Genomic DNA, 22478 nt, shown 5'->3' with positions numbered 1-22478 from the left:
AATGTCTGATGCAACAGTGCGACACATTGTGAAATATTTTATCCACAAAAACACCATTTTAACAACAACAAGGCTGGTTCCTTTTTAGGGTTTAAAATCAAAATACAATCCAAAAATAGCCTTGGATTTCACCCATAGATTGTATATGAAAATAGACAACATGACTGCTCCCTGAAAGTGAAGCAAATGAAGGATGCAGGAGTGTGATAAAGACTTGATTTATGAAACCACACCAGTAAATGTTTTATACTAAAAGTGTCTGTCCTCTAATGGAGCATTAACAAAAGGTTCTTTAAAACAACTTGATATTAAAACCAGGAGATGAAAGCTATAACTCTTGCAGGAGCTGGCTTGAAGTAGTTCTGGGTCGATAATGTAACTTAACTAGTGTCTTTTTCAGGTAACTGTTTCTCTCCTGAACACGGGCACGATGTTTTCATTTGATGTGAAATGTCTGTTGTTTTTATGGAGACTGGACACTTTTGTCATTACTCACCTTCATATTACTGGAAAAACAACCCACTCTAACAAGCAGCACTTGATATTATGTCTGTTCCACAACAGCTATTATAATTAAGCGATTAGTTGTACAACAGCAGTAGAGGATACTGAGCTGTTGAATTGCATAAACACCCTGCACATACACTTAAATCTGTGATTTTTTGATTGGGGTTGGAGTTACGCCATTCACAGTATTAAAATATGTATAATATAGATATAAAAGAAGATACAAATCCATGCCTATAGATTAACAACCCTATCGAATATTTATATGATAAGTATCAAGTCATTGCTTTTGCAGCCATGGGAGCCCATGTGAGACGATGTACAATATGACATTTATATTTTTCATCAAATTAGAATCAAAACACATTGCTCTGATTGTCCCAGTACAATTGTTTTCAATCTTAAAACATGGTCACCACGGTCCCTGCTCTCCAGTCAGACTTCAGTGAAGTATTCCACCTGACATCTCCTCCTAGCACCAGAGGTTACCATAGATGAGTTCAGATCTGAAGAGCATCTGTCCTGTGAAGTCTGCAATGTTCAGATGTTGGGTATCTGCCTAGAAATTCTGAAGCAGCTCCAGAGCTGTTTAATATTGCAGCCTCTCATATGAAATTTATAAAATTTGCCACCAGCCAAAGGTTGTCCCCCCCCCCCCCGAAAGTCTTCACACAAGAGCAATTAACGCACAAATGAACACGGAACTGACAGTTTGTCCTGACACCACCGCAGAGGGACCGAAATCCCACCTGAAGCCACAGAGTTGAGTGAAGCAGAGACAGTAATCTATCCACAGCATCATCAGCAGCAGATTACAGCCCGGGCGTTTACTGCTGCGCAAATCAAACCCGAGTGACTCAGAGAGAGAAGAAATGAAAATGGAGAGAGGGGGTATAAAAAAAATCTGCATCGACAACTTTTTTCTTCAAAGAATCAACTGCTCCGAGCAACGTTCCCACTGTCTGACTCCCATGATGCTCCTCTGCAAACACTGGCTCCACTGTCTGCAGCAGCCGAGAGCAGCGAGAACGCTTTAGCAGCTATTCGTCAGGGTGAGGGGAAAACTGGATTTAGTATAATAATGCAGAGGAATGGGCATTTGTAACATTTCTACATCATTATTTTCAAATGCATGAGCTCTTTTCTTCTTGTTCTGTGCCAACGTGGTCTCATGGACATGGAACTTCAACCTTTGCTCTTTCTCTCTTTTACATGTCAGGGGACTTTTGCATTTGACGGAGGTAACAGTGTAGTTCAAGATTCAACGTGCGTCAATTCCATGTGACAAACTCTGCTCATTCAACTGTGCTCAACTAAATACAGTTTTCCATTCTACGGTACTTTTAACATCAAATCCAGGTTAATGTGAAGGATGAGGAGGAACAGGAGGGATAGAAACAAGATCCATGATGTGATTCGAGAGGGACACTTCAAATCTGAAGGCCACAAAATGTGCCTCTACTGGTAAAACTACAGTTTGTGACATTATGATTACAAAGAGAGAAAAATAAATCCACTTTTTACTCACGAATGGAGTATTTGACCCATCCACCCACGTAAACCAGGCTATCAAACCATATCAGGCATCAAGTGATGCTTGAGAGCACCTTTTTCATTACATCACTGTCATCATGAATTTCACATGTTACCTGCGTGTTAGTGTGATAAGTGTAGCATTGACTAAAAGCCCGATTGTGTGAGCATGACCTCGACATGTTCCACAGAAGTTCACAGCATCCATGTGTGCAATTGGACTCACTCTTGTGGCTCGCGTTCCAGGGCTGGTATCCATAGTAGCCGGTGATGCGCAGTATTCGCTCCTCTATGGAGGCGCTGTTGATGTCCTCGACTGAGCGGGAGGACTTGAGGTCCTCTTTGATGGCCTCGTCCACCACCAGGTACTTGAGCTGTCTGAGCTGCGGGCTGATGTCCGAAAGCCGTCTGGGGCTCACGTCGGGCGACCTGCGCATCCCGCTGCAGGGAGAAGAGCACAAGAGGCTTGTGATGGCGTTACAAGACCAAAGTGACAGCGCTTGGCTAAAAAAAATAGGGGAGTTAAAGGGGAGCCCGCAAAACCTTGAATGTGACTTGATCAGATAAGAGTTCTCCTCGGCTAAAGCAGGGGGAGTCGGTGCTCTATGTTCCACAGAGAGCGGCGTCAGGGGCCCCTGCAGCGCATCTCTTGTACAGTAGAGAAATCTTCATCCTCCACTGGCTCTGCACAACAGTGTGGGAGACACTAAGCGAAAGTGACCGCTCCGGCAAACTGTTGTAGCCTATACCATGTACTCACGGTGCAACATCACATTATAGGCCTATATAGTAATAAGGAACAAATAAATCCATCGTGAGTGATTTGTCGGGATGGAGAAGCTATCCCGGTATGCATATGCGCACTGGAGCACAAAATTGCGCACAGTCGCATCCTATTAAATGCACATTTTATCATGTAAATACTTGTAACCCTGTGTCCACCAGGTGAGTTTAACCGAAAATAAGAGATTGCAGTAACAAAGCTCTATAATATGATGAAGCTGACAAAGTGCGGTGACCTGAAAGCCTCTTAGCATTTTTAGTGATGCACTCCGTGCGTAAAAGTCCCCCCGTGGTGCCAACATCATAACCACAGCCGAAATAATGTAATCTCTCTCCAACTAATTAATACTGGCAACGAAAGCAATTACATCCGAATAGATTTGGCTTAGTTTGATATTTTCTGCCATGAAAAAGTCAGCTCACTTTATCAATGCACATGAGAAATCAAGTGCGCAACAGGTCAGCCCTGCGTCCTGACGCACGGCTGGAGGCTTATTTATCTAAAACTTTAAATGTCTTACATCGGCATCAAAGTAGTCGGAGGTCCAAGGTAGCACATGCAGTCCAGATGGGGACGACCGACCCGGTCCCACACGGTGCTCTCTCCATCCCCGTACATCCTCACGACAGCTACTGTGGATCTGAATCCTCATCGAGGCCGAAGGAGACGAGAACCATCATCCTGCTCCTTCTCCTCACCGTCACCAACATATACCTGGCCACTACTCCACAGACTGTCTCTACGTTAAGAGCTGCAGCGCTCTGCCTGTGGATAGCGCTCGGTCCCGGAGGCACTACAACAACGCCATCTAGCTGATTCCACTGGAACTAATCATCTCCAAGTCTGACATACATTGTGACAGCTGTGTCAGGTTCTTGAAGGACCACATCTACCACAGGGCCCCAATCACGTTCATGCAACATATCACAAGTTCTAAAAGTTATTCTAATTGAAATATGATCAGACAGCATGCACTCTTGCTCTCTCCCAAATCTTCCGTATTCCCCAAAAAGACCCCTAGTGGCCCCTGCATCTCATTTTGCACATATCTGATTGCACCTTTACTTACTCATCACTCTCCGTCATATCTTATATGAAGGGTTTAGGAAAAGTACTTTTCTCTGGCTTTGTGGCTCAAATAGTTGAGTCAGTGAATTCCGCAGCAGTAACATTCTAAACAAGATCTTTCTGGTCCTTTTCAATCAGAGTATACAATTTCAAAAGGAACAGCAAGTGTCCTTAAGTTGAAAATAAAAGTCAGAGCCATACTTTGTATTTAGATTTCTCGGCATTACTTGACTTGTTTTCCTGTAATGTCTTTTGCTTGTGTTGAATGAATATAAAAGAATAAATGTGACTAATTTGCTGAGCCAAATATTTCAAACTGCACATATTCAAGCTTTTTAAGATGTTTTTAGTTTTCCAGTAAAGATGTGTCAACATAATCGGCTGTTATTGGACAACTTTTCCCAGAAACTATCACTGTAGCTTTCACAGTAACTCAGAGGCAACCGGAGTCCCCTCTGGTCTATTATTCATGTCCTACTCTGCACAAAGAATCCATCAGCATTTCAAGATGATTGCGAGAACTGTATTTCCAACGTGTGAGTGGAGGTAGAAATTAAACAGTAGAATTGTTCTTTATTTTTAAATAACACTATTACAACGATAAGCTTGATTACATCCAATCAGAGCCGTGCTTCCAGTAATGGGGTGATTATGTTCACTGATGGTGATTATGTTTACTGGAGGATTACAAATCAAGTGACTGTCTTTGCCTCTGTGTTCCAGAAGTGTGACCTGTGCCACATGAACAGTACACTTGTTTTTTTGTTTGTTGAGAAACTGTTGGCAAAGGAGCATAGATTTTATTTATTAGCCTTAAGAACTTTCATCACGTTTGCCAAAGTTAAGATAATATGCAATATGTTCTGCTGCTTCCTGACTATGCATGCATGCAGTAAAAATGATCCTGTAGAGTTAGGTCTACCTTGCATGAGTGGGGTACTGTCCTCCATGCGTCCCAGGTCTGAGGTCCACCGGCTGCATTGCGTCTGCATCCTATTCGGGCTCCTGACTGAGGAGAGCAGCACAAGTGCACTGGCTGTTTGTTTTTTTGGAAGACAGGTTTTGCATCGATCAGTGACCAGTGAAAGGGGCTGGGGTGTGAGGGGGTTGGTGTTGGGTGCCCCCACCAACACCAACACCCTGTGCTTACTCAAGCAAAAAAGAAAAAGTGGAGTCCAGTCATCAATAACCAGGTCAACGCCCCCCATTGACAGGGAAAGAGGAGGAGAGGGGAGGATCAGGTTTATCCTGCATAATGCACCTCTCAACTCTCAACAGCTCAGACGAGACTAAATCCATTCTCTCTGTTAATACAGTCTAGTGATACACACTGTTAATAATGTGGACACCTTTTTTCCCTGGGAGAAACCCAGCTCATAAATATCAAAGCGGTGGATAGGAGAAGAAACGGGGGGTGGGGGGGCTGCTAATATATTCAAGTCATTCAGTGGCATCCAGCGACACCGTCTTCCACTCCTATCAGCAGACCTCTGATAGGCAGTTTAATTGGTGGCCCAATCTGCCGGGCACTGCACTCCTTTTCTAAATATGGAGCGAGAGCTAAAGCCCGAGGCCACGAGATGAACACAGGAAAGGACCCAAACACACATGAGATAGAACGTTATTCAAATAATCATTTGCTAATGATGTATAATCACACTTTTAATAATCCATTCATTTGATTTCCCTGCAGTTCCAATGGCTTTTTTTTAATCCTGTTTATAAAAAGCACAGGTCTACTTCATGACAGATTGGCTCCACGCCATCAAAAGTCTCAGTCAGCCACGGCCGTGGAATGAAAGGCGGCCATTATTACTGATGATTAGTGCTGCTACTTGTCAAAATGTCAGTCAGGAGAAATGGGGTCTAACGTTTTTCTTGGGGCAGAATTGTTGAGCTGTGAAACAAACATGCAACTAGTGGCATTACCTGTCAAGATGTCTGCAGAGCGAAAGGTCTCTGAAGGTCCACTAATGCTGGGCTTATAGTGTTCCATTTGACAAGTAGGTTTATTATTCTTGTTTTGCCCTTTTCAAACTTTGCACTAACCTGAGCTTTTTAATTGCGATTTCAGCTTTTGGAATATTGGTGAGTTTTTCCCCTGAACGTACGATTCTCCATATGTTTCTACACTAAAGGCATATTTTAAATTGCCGGGTCCAGTTTACCCGTGGTCTCTGTTCCCTATAAGACTTATTCCTGCACAATATCAACCTTCAGCTACTTTCTCTGGTAATTTCCACCCTTTATTTCTCTTACCCCCCTGAGTCCGGCTGCACACAGTTTTTAAAAAAGAAGTATGTTGTGAATCCTCTGTGTTCTCAACATCAATATTTAATGCAGCTCCCAGCCTGGAAACAGTGCGACAGACGGCTGCCGATTGGCCGCTGCGGAGCGAGAAGTGAAACTCTGGGCCAGTTAAAGGCCCCATTCATCACTGTGTATTTAAGAACTGCAGAGGGGTTTAAACATTTTATTCCTTTTTTTTTTACATTTTCCTGACACGAGGAGCAATTTATTGCCACGACTCTTCTGTGGCAGAAGAAGGTGCTACAGTATATCTGAGAAATGTTATTCCAACCAGAAGGACATATATAACCTTTATGGAATCGGCATCCTGTAGTCCCAAGGGCCAGGGAGATATCTTCGGGCTGTATTTGTTATTCAGCTGCCGTTATTATTATGGTTGACACACAGCTGGAGAAAAACCAGCAGAATCTCGGCGGAGGAGAGGACCCGCTGGTGCCATTGTGTGTCAAGACCGAGAACCAGTTATCCACCCAGGCAAACGGCTCTGGTGGGAAGAAAAAATTGGCAACTTCTGTCTCCTTCTCAGGCCAGAATTAACTGCCCTGATTTCCATTCTTAGATGCTCCCTTTTTTAACATTTTTTTTCTTTTTTTGACAACTGAAGACAAGACAAAAAATATATGATTTAAGTTTGAGACGTGTTCATGCACAGCCTCTTCTTGTGCTGCTATATTAATATTAAAAGACACCTCTGAGATACTAAGAAAACAGCACTTCAGAGGGCTGCTTTCAGCTGACAGTTTCACAACAGCTCACAAAGACAGTGAAAAATGTTTTTCATTAGCACATAGAGGACGAGCTGTGCTCTGCGTATAGCTGTCAGATAAATGCAAACACATGATCTGAGTTCCCCTCTAAATGAAACTCATCACTTTTGACTGTTACTCAGTCGCAGCCATGCTTGTTATTATAAACAGGACTGAATGTTGTAGAAAAATAGAACGAACATAATTTTTTTTTAATTGTTATATATAATGTTATCAGCTATTGTTTGTCAGCAGGATTACGCAATCAACTGGCTGGATACAACTTGGTGTAAGGCTGATGGGGTCTAAGACATTCAATTGTAGGGGCAGATCCCAGAATTAGCTTTCACTATCTTTACATTTCTTGTCATGAATTTATTCAACATTAACAATGAGAATGATTTTGACAGTTTCCTGAAAGTTTCTATTTCCATGATGTGTGTAGCTGATGCAATACATGTACAAAGTGGCTAATCAGACCTGGCAGAGGTCTGTGCTGTCCGAGTTCCTTCATGAAAATTAAAAAAATGTCCACGGTTCTTTACGTGTAAATGTCTGCTCCTCTCCAGTCGTGTAAATGTCTTCTTTGCTTAGTTGATTCCCAATTTGTCAAAAAAAACCATGTTGCAGAGCAAAACCCCACCACAGTGCTTCCCCCTCAGTCCTGAAGGTTGTCTGACATTCACTGCTCCCTCCTTTTGAATATTTATAACCAATTATTTTCAGTTTCGGGCTGCAGAGACTTGGTAGGAAGGAAGAGAATCACGCCAGCTTTATTCTCATAAAGCCATTATGGGACTGAACCTCAGATACATTTTTCCCAGCATCCTTCATGTCGTTATGATTTGATTACAAATTACGTTGGTCAAAAACAAAGAACAGTTTGCCTTTCCTCATCTAATTAGTTGTCAAAGCATTTTCTCAGCTTTTTTTTTTCTCATGCTTGCTCAGCTGAATATCCCAGTCGGATGTGACCGACCCAGATGTCATCTTTACTGGGATGACAGAGTGGAAAAGACAGTGGAAAAAAAAAAGTGCTTTGTGTGCTTCAGCATGACTCACGATGTTTCGGCCTGTGTCTGATCTCTTGGGAGAACCACAGTAGATCACATAATTATATATTTTAATGCGTTTCAAGCACTTAATAGATGTAGTTGTACGGAGCAAAGTCTGAGTCACGATTTTTTCTCAAAGTGTCACATGCTGCAGAGATGGAGGTTTCACTGCAGACCGAGTGAACACCGATGGCTGCGGCATCCACTCGCCCTCTCCTCTTCTCTCTCCTGCCTTCTTCTGGGCCTGTCAGTTCGATTCCCCCCTAATTCAACTGACTCAGTTCGAATGCCCTGCTGTTTGTCATGCGCTTTTATAAATATGTGTAACTGGTCATCTTTCCAGGCAAAACTATTCTTTTTCAATAAATCTACATTACCATTTTGAAAAAAATATAATCACCTCTCCCTCACAGCAGTGAAATGAAACCACCGTGTTTGCAGTAGCAAATGAGAGCAGTTAGAGAGTTGGCGGTGCACAGGCAATGTTTGTGCTTGAGGCCTCCACACTGCATTCCCATAGTCCCAGTGTTTAGTCAGGATATAAATAGAGTTGCTCCACCATCAGAAAGCAGTGCTATAGGGTATAGGTTCCAGTCGTTGCCTCGGTCCAGTCCAACCCACACCCTGTCCCCCGTGACCCCTGAGTCCTTGGACTGGTGCACGAGGAGCCAAAGTGTCAGCAAAAGAGCTGATGTAAAAAACCTGACAGTTTTCTCTTGAGCGTCTCTGCAGTGTGAGTCTTGCTTGAAGTGGTGTTTGCTCTTTGTACAACAAACTAACACAAGAACACAAAACTCCTGCATTATTTATTCTACATTCCCCCCTAATGCGACGCCAATTCCTTTAAAAGAATAGAATCAGATGCATTGTACTGATGGGTTTCTCAATTTCAGCTGCAGCACAGAGGTTTTCAGGATTAAAGCACAAGGCTGTGCTCTTTTTAGCTTCACAGCTCAGGCCCAGGTAGTTTCCTGCATGTATATGAATGATGCAAGAAGATCAAATAGCAATATTAATGACAAGAAGCGGTTAGTGTGTGTAGAGCGGGGGTCTGCAGGGGATACAGTCCTGTTCTGCCCTGATACACTCCTGACTGACAGCCTGCTCACGTCTACTGACAATTGTACTGTTTGTGCGTGGGCACAAATTAAAAGCAAACAAAGGAGACAAACTGCGGGGGCATTGGAGGATGTGATGGCCTGAAGGGAAGGTGTGCTTCAGCTGGGAATGTGCCATGTTTGAGTCTCTCCGGATCAGCAGATGCAGACTCATTGTGCTGAAAGATCAGCCCTCGCAGCACGTTAGATTTTGCAGCTTTTTATATTCAGTACCGATGTTCTTTTTACATAAAACATGAAAACTCATTCAAATCTGTTTTGTTTCGTGAGCTTGAGATGCATTCTCTCATTTCCGAGGGGTTCTTAACATTTACAACAAAATGAAACAGCACAAGGGAGGTTAATTTGGAAACGACAGCAAGCACAACGCAAATGATAATAAGACACAAAGGTGGCAATCTTATATTTTAGACAGAATCAAAAGACATCAATCAATAAATAACTGAGGAATGAAGCAAATGCGAGAAATCTTGGAACGGGGTCATTTACATCATAACCGAAAACATAAGGAATTTGGTTTAAAATGAGAAAAGAAAGACATTTCAGAAGAAATCTAAATGATGACAGACAATGGATATTTAAATGTAACTCAGTTGACATCATTATTCGATACAAAGGTGACAATAAAGGGGCTCTGATTAGAGTTAATTAGGCAATTAACAACAAGGAAAGTTACAAATTAAAGCAATTGAATCTGCAGTGTGTTCTATTTAGCAGCAGTTTTCATATAAAGCACGCTCTGAGGTCTGAGTACAGTGCGATCTGTTTAAACCACATTATGCAAATGAACAGACCCGGCTGCCATTAGGTGCTGATTCCGTATACAGTTATATATGTACAACATCAAACCGGCAGACATTCTCAACAGTTATTACCAATTAGTGTACGCCCGCAGATACGTGTGTTCTCACAACGTGCAGCCAATAAATACTTCTGCCGGGAGCGGCTTCTCTTCTGCTTCTTGAGGAGGAGCCTCATCGTTCTTCAGGCAGTTTAACTTGACAACGCGGTCGGCTCAGTGGCTCTGCGGTGAGCTTTGTCTGTACATAATTATACTTCTGTTCAATAAGAATACAGCTGCTGAATAAATTTTAAAAAAAGAACTGCTAAGGATATTTATTTTTTGTTCTTTTAAAGTTGTGAGGCGAGGGGCAAGCTTACTAAACATACCCAGATAGATTTACTTTTTCCTTTACCTATAAATATACAATATACTCTATGGTACTGGGATGAAGGCAGCGGAAAGGAATTAAATAAACACCGACTGCTCAGGGAAAATAAAAATAGTGTAGAGGTGTTCCTTCTTCTTGGTTATTGCTGTTTCTTTGTGCGACTGTCTAGGGTATCTACAGTATATACCCCCGAAATGTAATTTATTTATCTCATGTTCGAATAAAAAACATAATAATCCAGTAGCATCATCCTTTCTTCTTTAATAAGTGCCACATATGAGTCTGATGTGCAAATCATTGCCATCTATGCTCAGATAAGAAAATTGGAAGCCTCTTGTTCACCAACTGCAATTACTGCTCTTCTGTGATGAAGATGTGCTTGACATCCTCCTCCTGCTCATATTCAAAGACTGGATGAACGAGAAAAATTCGTATTATACATGTATTCGAGTACCAACAATTTGATTCTTTCTTTTTCTTTTTTAAAGCTACATAAGATCCCGGAGATAATCACATTCATTTCCATTAATTCTGCTCTTCTTTCCAGTTCACTGAAGTGGTTTCTGTTTGCACAAAAGCCTGACGACCATCCACAGCTCTCACTCTCGCCTGTATTCATTTAAATTACACTCTTATCGTGAATATATTGATTCAGAAGAGACTTAAGAATCCACCACATGGATGCAGTAGACGTTGCATTAGGAATAAGCTTCACTCAAGTGTTTGTACTTTTAATACTTAACATATAAATTCATCATGTACTTACTAAACTATAGTATTTGTCTATTAGACTGTACTTTTACCTCAGAAAAATGTTTGATATTACCAACAATGTGTTTTGGTAGGGAGCTTCAGCACTGTAGTAGCTATGGATGAAATAAGAAGTCAAACAAAGTAGTAATAAACCAACACTTTATTCAAGACACACTGAAATTGGACAGTTTGAATTCACCTCTTTTTACAGAAATCCTCAGGTACATTCCTGTACAGTATCTGTACCATGACACTAAACTATTCCAAATTACATGTCAGTTTTGTCAGCACAAACACATAATGTCAGCATACTTCTAATTGTTATCCTGGACACAATGTTCACTCCCTAAAAAAAAGAACTACGCTACCTGACAGCGCTCAGCAACTACATGATGACGAACTGCCAAACACGGAGACAGAAGCTGAAGGGGTTAAAAGCGTTGACATCTACAATGTGTCTACAGAAAAATCGTACAATGAGAGAAGCCCAGACTTTTTTCAAGTTATTCCCTTTTTCTCGGCAGACAATATGAACAGCGTCACCGCTTCACAGTTTGCATGAAGGCCCAGACTGGTGACAAGAAACAAGACGATCCCACTGATCTATAAAATACATTATAACAGATGAGTGACACAGTAAGAAGCAAGAGGTAATGCTGCACTCTGGTCAGGCCTAGAATCTCCACGTAGCAAAAAAACGGCATCAAGAAACACTACATTCAAGACTTTTTATAAAACACTGCGACTGTGTGTCGATGTAGCGATGCAGCAATGAGAGAGATGAGGTCAGCAAATCGGCAGGAAACAGACACATTGTTAAAACGGATAACAAATGCATGTCGAGGATGGATAATGCTACTAAACTAGTACCTTTTGCCTCCCGCTGAACATACTTTTAAAAAAGACACAGGAGTTCAATGTCCGTGTCCTAAAAACAAGTGTAACTGGATATCCACCAATTATGGAATAATCAGAAATCGGGAGATAACTCCTGCTGCTTCAATTAACAGTTTCAAGTTCCCATTAATGTGCTGATTTTTAAGTACATAATTACTTTCATAAATCGTTAACAAAGTTTTGTAAACCTTCCTCGTCCCATATCTTAAAATATACATTTGGACATTTAAATGACGTAAATACAGTAAAATAGTTTCTGTTCAGTGTCTTGCTCTTTTCTTTGAAAGAGAAATCACGAAGCCTTTTACAGATCATCTACAACAGAGGTAAAATAATCTTTTCCATTAAAAATATCTCTTTAAAACCTTTTCCCTTTCCTTTTAGAGAAATCCAAGTAAAAACGTATTTATTTTTCTCCTGTACCGCAGCCTGGTTCAAGTGCATGTGCAAACTGTGCACTGTTTATTGACAGTAAAATACAATGGGCCAGCCAGCACTCTGTGGTTCCCTTTTTAAAATGGGTTACAACCTCCCTTCCCTTTTTGTTTCCTCACATTCCAGCACACATTAAACCTTTCAGACAAATCAATAAATTATAGTGCTTGTTGCCACACTTTGATATAGCAATGCAACGTGTGGAAAAAAAAATAGACGCAGACAAATATTTGCCCCATCACAATGAAATGTGACGACGTGGAGTGCAACAGTTAACACACCTTTAAAGATGAGCCAAAGTATCCTACAGAACACAAGACTGCAAAGCTCCGCTCTGTTCTTTCAGATGCTTCTGTTCAGGACCGGCTGCAGCCTTTGTTTTAGTCAACAATGGAAGCCACATTACGTAATGGAGCATCGGGCCCCTGACACTCCCAAATTCTCTTAGAAATATCGACAGGAGACAAATTAAAAGAAAACAATCGGGGCCTTTCAGAGATTCTCCACCAACAAACTCGGACAGAAAACGCAACATGGTAGATTAAAAGCTTTCATGTCAAAGTTTCACCGTAAAAAAATATTTTGAAAAATATCATGTCAGTTAATGTAGCTACTGGTTTTATGTTGTGTTTGCACTTTGGCTCATCTTTAGGTGTGTTCCTTCAAGATGCCATTATATTCTTCATATCTTTAACCTGATAATGTACAGTCCACGTACCTGTTAAGTCACTATAACATACACACACATTTATGTACTCATTTTATGACGGACTACAGATAATTGTCCTATCATTCATCTAGATTTAAGAGACCAATTACTTTCTAAAATGTCCCTAGAATGCAATAAATAATCCAGCTCATAAAAGAGCTTAGCTCCTGTGAGTCATAAATAGAGCAGAAGGCGAGTCTTCAATTGTTTGCCTTTAGAGTAACTGTTAAATATTCAATTCTCTCTAATGTACTTAAATTCGGGTTTCTGCTGCATAGCGCTTTATTGTCAGTATTGTGGCTTGGTAAAGGAGATTGTTTCCTTATTGTGAATCATCATGAGCTAGTTTGAGGGCTACAATTTGCAGGGCTGAGCTTTGCAGAATGTCTACAGCAGAGATATGATCTACTGATTCTATCTAGTTTTGCGAACATCACTCCAACTTTTTTTATTCTAATACTTCCATAGATATTTGCTCTGTGTTTACTGAATCATGGGATCGTCGTTGGGAGAGACCAGAGTGGGGACGCTCACAAACGGCTGGTTTTTGCCTTCGAAGTGGACCGCGGCTCGGTCGGACACTGTGGTGAAGGAAAGGTGGTCGTGCTCCAAAATGGCGAGGCGGTCCTGCGGCTTCTCCTTCTTCAGGTAGAAGATCTTCCTCAGCTGCTTCAGCTGCTGCAGCTCGCAGAAGGTCTCCAGCACCACCAGCATAACGATCAGACCCAGGATCAGGTACACTGACGAGACAAAAACGCACAGGGAAGAGATAGGGAGAGATACCACAAAAGATGAGTAAGTAGCTGCAGAGAATAGTATTTTTAACAGTTTTCCATTACTGTGACAATAAATCCCATTTACATACATAGGACTTGACACAATAGCATCTTTTATTGTATTATCGAAGAACTGCCAGTCAGTCATTCGATTAGAAAAACCCAAGAGTTGAATTTTTTTCTCTGTAGCTCTGTTGTTTACGTGGACTGACACAAGAGGGCAGTGAATAGCTAACCATCTTAACATGAACGGTGCGTGTGCTTGAATGAATGGTCACACAGAGGAAACATTTCAGATGAGAGTATTTCCACTTTTGTCCTCTATTAAGCCATAATACAGCTTCTCTATAATCATTTATACAAATCGTGAGGTTGTACACCACTATCAGGGGACATGCAGTCTTAAAACTGGTTTTAATGGATCCCTTGTTTGTTGAAGGAGAAAACGGGGCAAATCACATAAGCGATGAGTGCTTATTACCTAAATCCACACTTCAGCAAATGACACACACTCCTTGATATCAGCTCTTTAGTTTCTACATATGACAGTGGTGCCACTTCCGGTATGAACATGCAGTTTTTCCCAGAGAAGATTGTTCAAAAGTGCCTGTCATTTTGTACAAAACACATTCTGTCCCAGCCGCCTCTCCCACCACAGACCGACGCATTGTTCCACAGGAATGACGTGTCTGTGACTGGAGTGGACCACACGCCCACATCACACATGCAGTTGCAGTTTGCTGGCGTAATGCTCAACGTTCTGTGGGTTGGTTTTTAATTCTAGTCCCCATTAGCCCGGTTGCTGACATAGGCTGTGGAGGTCACCCAGAAAACGGAGTAATCGGTGTCTGGCTGCTGCGCTTTAGGCCGTGGCCCAGTTTGTATCTTGCACTGTGCAGATACCGTTGTTTTATCTTACTGGGTAATGTGGCTTTAAAAACATGCAGGACGGTTCTGGACTGTGGCTTTGTCAGCAGAAAACAACAGATTAACATCCACAGGGTAGAACAATCCCAGCTCATGACACTTAAGCATTTCTATAGGTTTTTGATTATTTATAATGTATTGATCAGTTTGAAGGAGCGTTGGTGAATTTCTAGTTATTGTGTTGTGTGTTTTGTAACAGCAGCCTATTTAAAAATCTAACTACTCTTTCAGGGCATGATTTATGAAACTGCATCCTTCATTGCCTCTCTAACACCAAAGTATTTTGTGTTAAGTTAAGCTGAGTTAAGGCTACTATACTAACATGTATATTACAAGCTAGATCTGAAAAAAGGAGTATGGCTCTAAATCAAGGTTAGGTTAAATAATGTGACACAGGTTGAAGCCTAAATAAGATCAGGCCTTTGCAGTAGTTGACCCTTTACTGTGGAGGAGTCTGCCCTTCCACATCAGGACCTCACTAACTCTGGACTCTACTTAAAACTCACCAGAAAACCAATTCTTAATCTCTGGCTTTTAAGACTCCTATTTATGTGGTTTTCTTTTTTTACTTTTTTATTCAACGTCTGATTGTTGTCTTCTCTCGATTCGGCTTGATTTGATCAGTGTAAGTAATAATGAAAATAAAATATGTTTTATACTATATTGCATGTGGCATGACACATTATTTAACCTGATGTGTCAGTCGACAGGTCAGAAACCACACCCAGCTGCTTATGTCACAACATAGGTCAAAGTTCACCATCATAGAGCCGGCCAGACATAATATCCTCACATCAGCCACTCATTTCAACATTAAAGTCTGACAATTTATAAGGTTTCAATGCTGCATTGATTTATAGCTCAATAAGGAAGAAAGTGCTGCTCTACCATAGCAAACCAATGGAGTATTAACATCCTCTGTGAAAGAGGAAGTATCAGACTTTATGACAGGTGTGGAACTGATTTGAAATACAAGCAATAAGATTATCACTTTCGTGTTCCCCTCTTCGAATCCATTGTTTAATCCGTTGTTTAGTACAATTGAAAATACCTCAATAAGGATGAGAATAAACCTTACAGCTACTGCCACCTAGCTGTGGAAATGCAAAGACTCATCAGGACTTACCAGTGATGCCCACTTTATAGAGCTCCCTGAACCTCTGATTAGAAGCCTCTCCGGGTACGTAGTCTCCCAGGCCGATGGTGCTCAGCGAAATGAAGCAGAAGTAGAAGGACTCCAGGAAGTTCCAGTTCTCCTCCAGCGCCGAAAAGATGGCGGCGGGGATGAGGAAGAAGCAAGAGATGGCCAGCGTTGCGAGCAGGGTAGCGTGAACAATGGCCACCAGTGGCTTGGACAGGCCCCAGCGCGTGTGGATGTATGTGATCGGCCTCCTCGTGCTGAACACCATGATCCTTTGCACCACGGCGGTGAGGAAGAGGAGGGTGAAGGGGATGCCAATTATTGAGTAGATGATGCAGAAGGCCTTCCCGCCATCCGACAGAGGAGCTGTGTGACCATATCCTGTACAGAAACAAAAGTCGTATTAGAGAACATGTCTAGATATAAATATAAACGATGCATCTCCACTTCCTTCAACTAGTCCGTGCAGTAGTGATCGAGGAATGGAGCAGCGGTATCAAGATGCCGACCCGATAAATGGCAGATATCCTCTTTGATTCAAAAGTATTTGACTTGTATTTTGACTTTTCAGTTTAGCAGGTGGCGATTGAGACATTAAAGCTTCCCTTTTGGGTCGTCCCTCTTTATATAAATTACAATCTACGTTCTAAACTAATTGATACAGTTTATTTTAGCTCCGATCTTACAGACTGTTTGAATCATTCCATAGTGTCCTAGTTTTCTCGTCTGTAACACTTTTATTCTCATATTTGTGCTCTAATATGTGCTCTTTAGTGCTGTAAAAAAATTAAGTTTATATCATTGTTACTATACATTTAAAGTGATGCCCTGAAACAAATGAATGGAACAGAGACCTCCATGTAAAGTCACCGAAACAAGCTACATGCTAAGATCCAGCAGTTGCAGGTGAAGGACGATCACTGAGATCAGTCGAGACGTTATGTCATGCTGATGACAAAAGCCTGACATGTGCTCATGAAGTGAACCTAACATAAAAAAAAGTGTCGCTAAAAATACCAAACAAGTTCAGCTTCTACTTCTCAACACAGCTAAATCTGTGGGGAATAAAATGATCGAATGACTGTAAACTGGGTCCTGCCCCCTTTTTAGCCTCTGGTGAGAATTAGAGGTCAAGCCGTTGTGGTGTCTGGTGATGTGTGTTGAAACAACAGTGTTATTAAATATCCGACAATAATAGTTAGAGGGTAGAAGAGGCTCTATTTGATCTGGATGTCTGTTAAGTTTCTGTTTATCCACCATCAACAGTATCATGATGAGACTTTAACAAGCAGCCTGTCAGACATAGCTTTAAGGCTTTAAGGTGTATCTGCACAATCACATATGTTGAAACCTCTCAGATAAGTGCTGCCATGAGGTGGGACTAAAGTTCTATACGTTTCAAGGCTAAGGTCACACCCTTTTGCAACGCTAGATAACTCTGTGCGGAGTCAGGCAAAACTTTCCACAGACCAAATATGAATTAGAACTTAGTGGTGGGGAGATGATGATCCAAGGTTTATGTGCTCTATAGGCCTGCTTACCTGCTTCTGTCTGGAATACAGAAATATACACAGTGCAAGAGGCCTGTTTACAGATAATAACTGAGCTGGCGTGCAAAGCCGTGTTTAGACTAAACAATGAGGTGGAAAAACCTATAGGTTTTGTGAGCAAATTACCATAAGACAAAGGGTAAATGCCTCTAAGCTTAACAATGATAGTAGAGCTTGACCTATATTGAGTGAATTGGCCCATATGAGCCTTTCACACAAACTTTCATTTCACAGAATAAACAATGTGTGTTTATGTTTACATTTTGTCCAACAAATCTCTTTAGAATTCTAGATATTCTACTCTATTTTTGTTTTTCTTTTATTTATAATGATCTCTTTTATAGTAAAGCTTGAGATAAAAAAGTTGAATATCAAGCCTCAGTTACATTTCCTTGTCATAAGGGTTTGATCTGAGGAAGCATTACCCATTGTTTATATATGTTATAGCTGATAAGGCCTGGGCAATAAAACGGTATCAGTGATTATCACAATATATTTTTCATTATTAGCAATTTAATGTATATATATATATCAACATAATGGTTATTCATTGTGTAAGCACATCGAGTTGGTATAACTCATAACTGATCTATGATTGTAAGTTTCTGCTCATAAAGAAATTATATGAACACTTTAATCTTGATATAACTATTTTCCATGCTGCCCAGAAGCCAGAACTACAGCGGATATATCGTTATAGGAGATTTTTGACTCCGTCATATCTGCATCAGCCCCAAGGAATCTATATCGGTCCGGCTCTAGTCAAGCAATTTGTGAATGTAAATACAAGACGTAGTTTTGCTTCGAAGGATAACATGCCACTAAACTTGACTTCTGTGTTTATCTGAGGATGAAGCTCCAACCAGCTTCATGAACTGAAATCGTTGTCTAGGTTGTCAAACGTATGTAGGAAATAACATGTAACATGATTTTTGTGAAATATGGTGAATGAACCCTGCATCTGTCACATACTGGGGACTCGGGTTTTGTTTCCACTACGCGCTGGTGACGCTGCGGAGGCCTCCTTACATTCGAGTGGCCTGGGGGTGGCCCTGTCAGGCTGCAAGTCCCCATGTTTGGCTTTTAACAATGAAATGTTGACAGATGAAAACACAGGATCCCACCTCAGGCTGATTCAGGTTGTGTAACACTGCACACACACACACACACACACCCTCTACCCACCGGCGACCCTCTTACCTGTGGTGGACAGCACGGTGCTGGCGAAGAACAGCGCGGAGGTGAAGTCCCAGTTCCAGTTGTCCGAGGCGTTGTTTAGGATGGAGACCCCGTAATTGCTCGCTTCCAGGGCTCTCTGCAGGAAGCGCTCCAGACGCTCCTCGGTGAGGCAGTCGTTCTCCCGGAGGAACTGCTTCTTCAGGGCGCGCAGCTCCTGCCGCAGCAGGTCCTCGGAGGGCAGCTCCACCGACGAGAAGACGACGGCGCCGAACACCAGGTAGAGCACATAGCCGAGGACCAGGGAGGCGAAGTACCAAGTCGATTTGTGGCTCTGGATCAGACGCACGCAGGAATTGCTGGTGAAAGACTGAAGCATTTTCTCCCCCAAGAGGTGTGTCGCCTGGCCGCGTCCCGGGTTCAAGTGGATATATAAGTGGATGGAATAAGGTTTTAGTTCGGCTTTGACAGACAGAGAGAGATGTTGTTGGAGACAAAGATCCTCAGAAGACTCCCCACCCTCCGCGCAACCTGCTGTGGCTTCTGACGCGTTCAGGTGCAGTCGGAAAAGTCACAGCCTGGGGACAAAAAGAGGGAAGCGATAGCAGAGTCCTGCCCAGTCGGTTTCACCATACGCTGTATCTACAGAGGTTTACATAATACACTGTATATAAAGACGTTCACACATACAACGGACTTAATTAGGTGTGTTTTGTGCAAGCATATATATAAAATATATTTAAAAAAAGTGATAGGCTACAGTATAATACAAAAAAACATGATTAACACAAAAAAAATGCATAAACGAACCTTTTACCAGGTCATTAATCTGTCACCATTACTGCCTATGTGTATCTTCATTTGATTTTATGTTTCTTAAAAGTCTAGTCTTGTATTTTAAGATGAACTTTTACAATGTTTTCAATTATTATTTTTAAATACACTTACATCTGCTGTACTATAATTTTGCAGGCTGTTAGTTTAATGCACAACTTTGTATAGCTTCAGTTATTTATATTAAAATCTGTAAATAATGTATATTTGGCTTTAATACTCTGACTCAGTTACGTGTGTCTCTCGACTACTTAATACCTAAAATATTTGTGTTGTCAATATATCCTTAAGCACATACATCTTTAGAGTGGATGATGTGTAGTAGTTCTGGTGGCTAGACTCTCATCTCACTACAGTAAACTTATTCTTGACTAATTTTTATCTTTTATTATTCCTCTGATCTTGTGTTTGACTGTTTTGTGTGCTGCTGGATTTCTACATTTCCCTCAGGATCAATAAAGTATTTATCTAAATGAGTTATAAACACTAGAAAAGGATGTGTGGTTCTAATGATAAGATATTTGCAATTGACATATGTTCAGTGTGACCGTTATTGGCCAGTAAGTGTCATGACAGTGTTATGACTGGAAAAGCTGATTCTCTACTTAAAGAACTGATATATGTCTACTCATAAGTATTGAATATATCTCATGAATATATAAATAATATTCTCCTCGAACAGTTTTTATTTCTGTATGTGCTTTATTACTATTGTGATCGCCTGCTTAAGATGACTTATTCTAAGCCGCTGTGGATAAAAGTGTCAGCTAAATGTAATGTAATGTAATGCTTGCCCTCAAAATCATTTTTTAAATTTCCAAAGCACCTGGTCACTTTGTTATGAAAGGAGCCATACAAATATAATTAAACATTACAAAAATCCATTTTCGGTTTCATTCATTAAAAAAATACAACCGAGTCTTTTTTTTCTTTCATTTTTCAGTAAAGGGAAATACTCAAGTTTCATGTTCCGGGATCGATAGTTCTCCTATTTCCGAGTTTTACATGAAGGCAGCAAGTGATGTGGCGGCGACAGAGGCCCCATGACGTCAGAGCATGCTCTTCCTCTCCTCCCAGGTTCAGAGGGTTTTACTTTCTATTAGTTTCCGCTTAAACACGTCACACGTCAGCGGGTCGTTGTCACCTTTTGTCTGGTTACTAAACAATGCGAAGAGGAGGCCACAACGCCCCGATACACAGGACGATTACACATCTTGTAGGCTTCAGGGAGAACTGGTCCTTCCACAAGGCTGCACATGAAGGACGCCTAAAAATAAACTTTTACATAACTATAATAACTGTCTACCTCTGTGGGTATTGTTACTGTACTGGTGGCAAAGTCACTACAAATTAAGTAGAATACATTTTGATGTGATATTATTATATTGTTTTTAGTTTGTGATCAAACAATACTGGTTGCTTTCTTTAAAAATGTTGGTATGAATTGTGTCCATACTTCTGTCGGTATTGTTACTGTACACGTGGCAGTCACAACAAATTGTTTTCGCATATTATATTATAATGCATAATAGACTATTACTGTTACAAAAGTTCACTAGGCGAAGATCTCTTAATATTTTTGCACAAATACATTTTTTCACCACTTATGCTCAAGCATCTTTTTATAGGCTACTAACTCTAAGCAGGGCCGGGTCTAGGCAGAGGCAAGAGGGGGCCTGGCCCCCTCAAATAAATGTTGTGCCCCCTCAAACTAAATAGGGTTAGGGTTAGGCACAATGCCCCCTCAAGATTTGTGGCTGCCCCCTCATACATGCCTGTCTAGACCCGGCCCTGACTCTAAGACGTATATATTATTATTATAATCAGTATTTTTTACTAACTACATTCCACGTTATTATATTACTTGTTATTAGGATTTAATGAAACTTTTTTTAAATGCTCATAACATTCATTAAGTTTCTTATATTACAGCTGTGGGAGAGACTGTGCAGTTCTTATTAAAGTATTTTAATAAGATCTGTAGCTCTGTCTCCACCCATGTTAGTGGTCCTCTTAAACCGTATTTATTGCGTTCTTTTCTTATTTTATTGTGGGCTGTTAATTACCCGAATATGGTTTGTTTTTATACAATCATGGTCCACTCATTTAGAGTATTGATTTTGTAATGATGATTGTGTAGGATGTTTCCAAAATGTTTGTTGCTGCATCTAAAATTAGATAAAAGGTCATTATTCTGACCTCTTTGTACTCCATGATCCCAAAGATACTACCCATTTATTAAGTACTTAGTCTCAAGCTCATAATTCAGTTGAGTATTGGAGTCCATGAAATACTCTGGTGTTAAAGGATTTGCCATGACAGCATTTATTCAATTGTTTCTTTATTTTTTTGCCATTTTTGGGAAATTTTATTTTACAAGCAAATTTCAGAATCTCCACAAATACGTGAACTAAAACGAATAAAAAGTGTAATTAACAAAGACGTGAGAAGGTTTAATGACCAAGTGGGCAACTGTCCCAGAGTGCAAGACCACCAGGGGCCTCCAGAGTCCCATAATATGAAAGCATCACATCAACTCACATTTCAACAGAAAAAAGGTGGGCCTTTTTAATTACATGATATCACTTATCTATAAAAAGAATGTCGATCATGATTTTGGCTGATTTTGTTTATTTTAAAATGAATTGAGCTAAACCAGACTCATGTTACAGTTCATAAATACTGCAAAAATTTAAAATTGGAGCCTTCATTCATCCCAACGTTTATCACACTACTCAACAAACATCTGGATTCGGCATCTAAATAACCTTTGCACTTTGTCTGGCACATTTTACCCTATTTCATTCTTTCTAGATTTTAAAGTTTAATTTTTGTTCTTCATCTTTTAAGCGTTATATCCTTTAGTGTTTTATCATCGTAAGTGTTTAGTAGGGCAGGTACAATATTTCACTCACTTTTATTCTGCTTTATTATTCTGGGTCTTACATGTTAAATCCTTGTGTACTGTTCCTTGTTGTTTGTTGCAC

General features: G+C 40.8%; 2 protein-coding genes across 2 annotated transcripts in view; both read right to left on the bottom strand.

Annotated features, from left to right (window-relative positions):
* Positions 1-3442, bottom strand: part of slc35f3b (solute carrier family 35 member F3b) — a 62971-nt gene extending 59529 nt beyond the window's left edge. The window contains exons 1-2 of the mRNA XM_053436922.1: positions 3345-3442; positions 2267-2481 (exon numbers count right to left, since the gene is read on the bottom strand). Of these exons, the coding sequence (XP_053292897.1) occupies positions 2267-2481; positions 3345-3442 (313 nt within the window). The remainder of the gene's footprint in view (positions 1-2266; positions 2482-3344) is intronic.
* Positions 3443-11188: 7746 nt separating this feature from the next.
* kcnk1b (potassium channel, subfamily K, member 1b) lies at positions 11189-19237 on the bottom strand. The gene is made up of 3 exons (XM_053436558.1): positions 18682-19237; positions 15917-16312; positions 11189-13827 (listed from the first exon to the last, which is right to left on the bottom strand). The coding sequence occupies exons 1-3, from the start codon at positions 19034-19036 to the stop codon at positions 13571-13573; spliced, it is 1008 nt and encodes a 335-aa protein (XP_053292533.1). The 5' UTR covers positions 19037-19237; the 3' UTR covers positions 11189-13570.
* Between the last annotated feature and the right edge of the window lie 3241 nt (positions 19238-22478).

The sequence above is a fragment of the Pleuronectes platessa genome, chromosome 12 (genome assembly GCF_947347685.1).
Source record: "Pleuronectes platessa chromosome 12, fPlePla1.1, whole genome shotgun sequence".
NCBI lineage: Eukaryota > Metazoa > Chordata > Actinopteri > Pleuronectiformes > Pleuronectidae > Pleuronectes > Pleuronectes platessa.
Note: the sequence above shows the minus strand (reverse complement) of the source record. Positions and strands in the feature narration are given on the sequence as shown.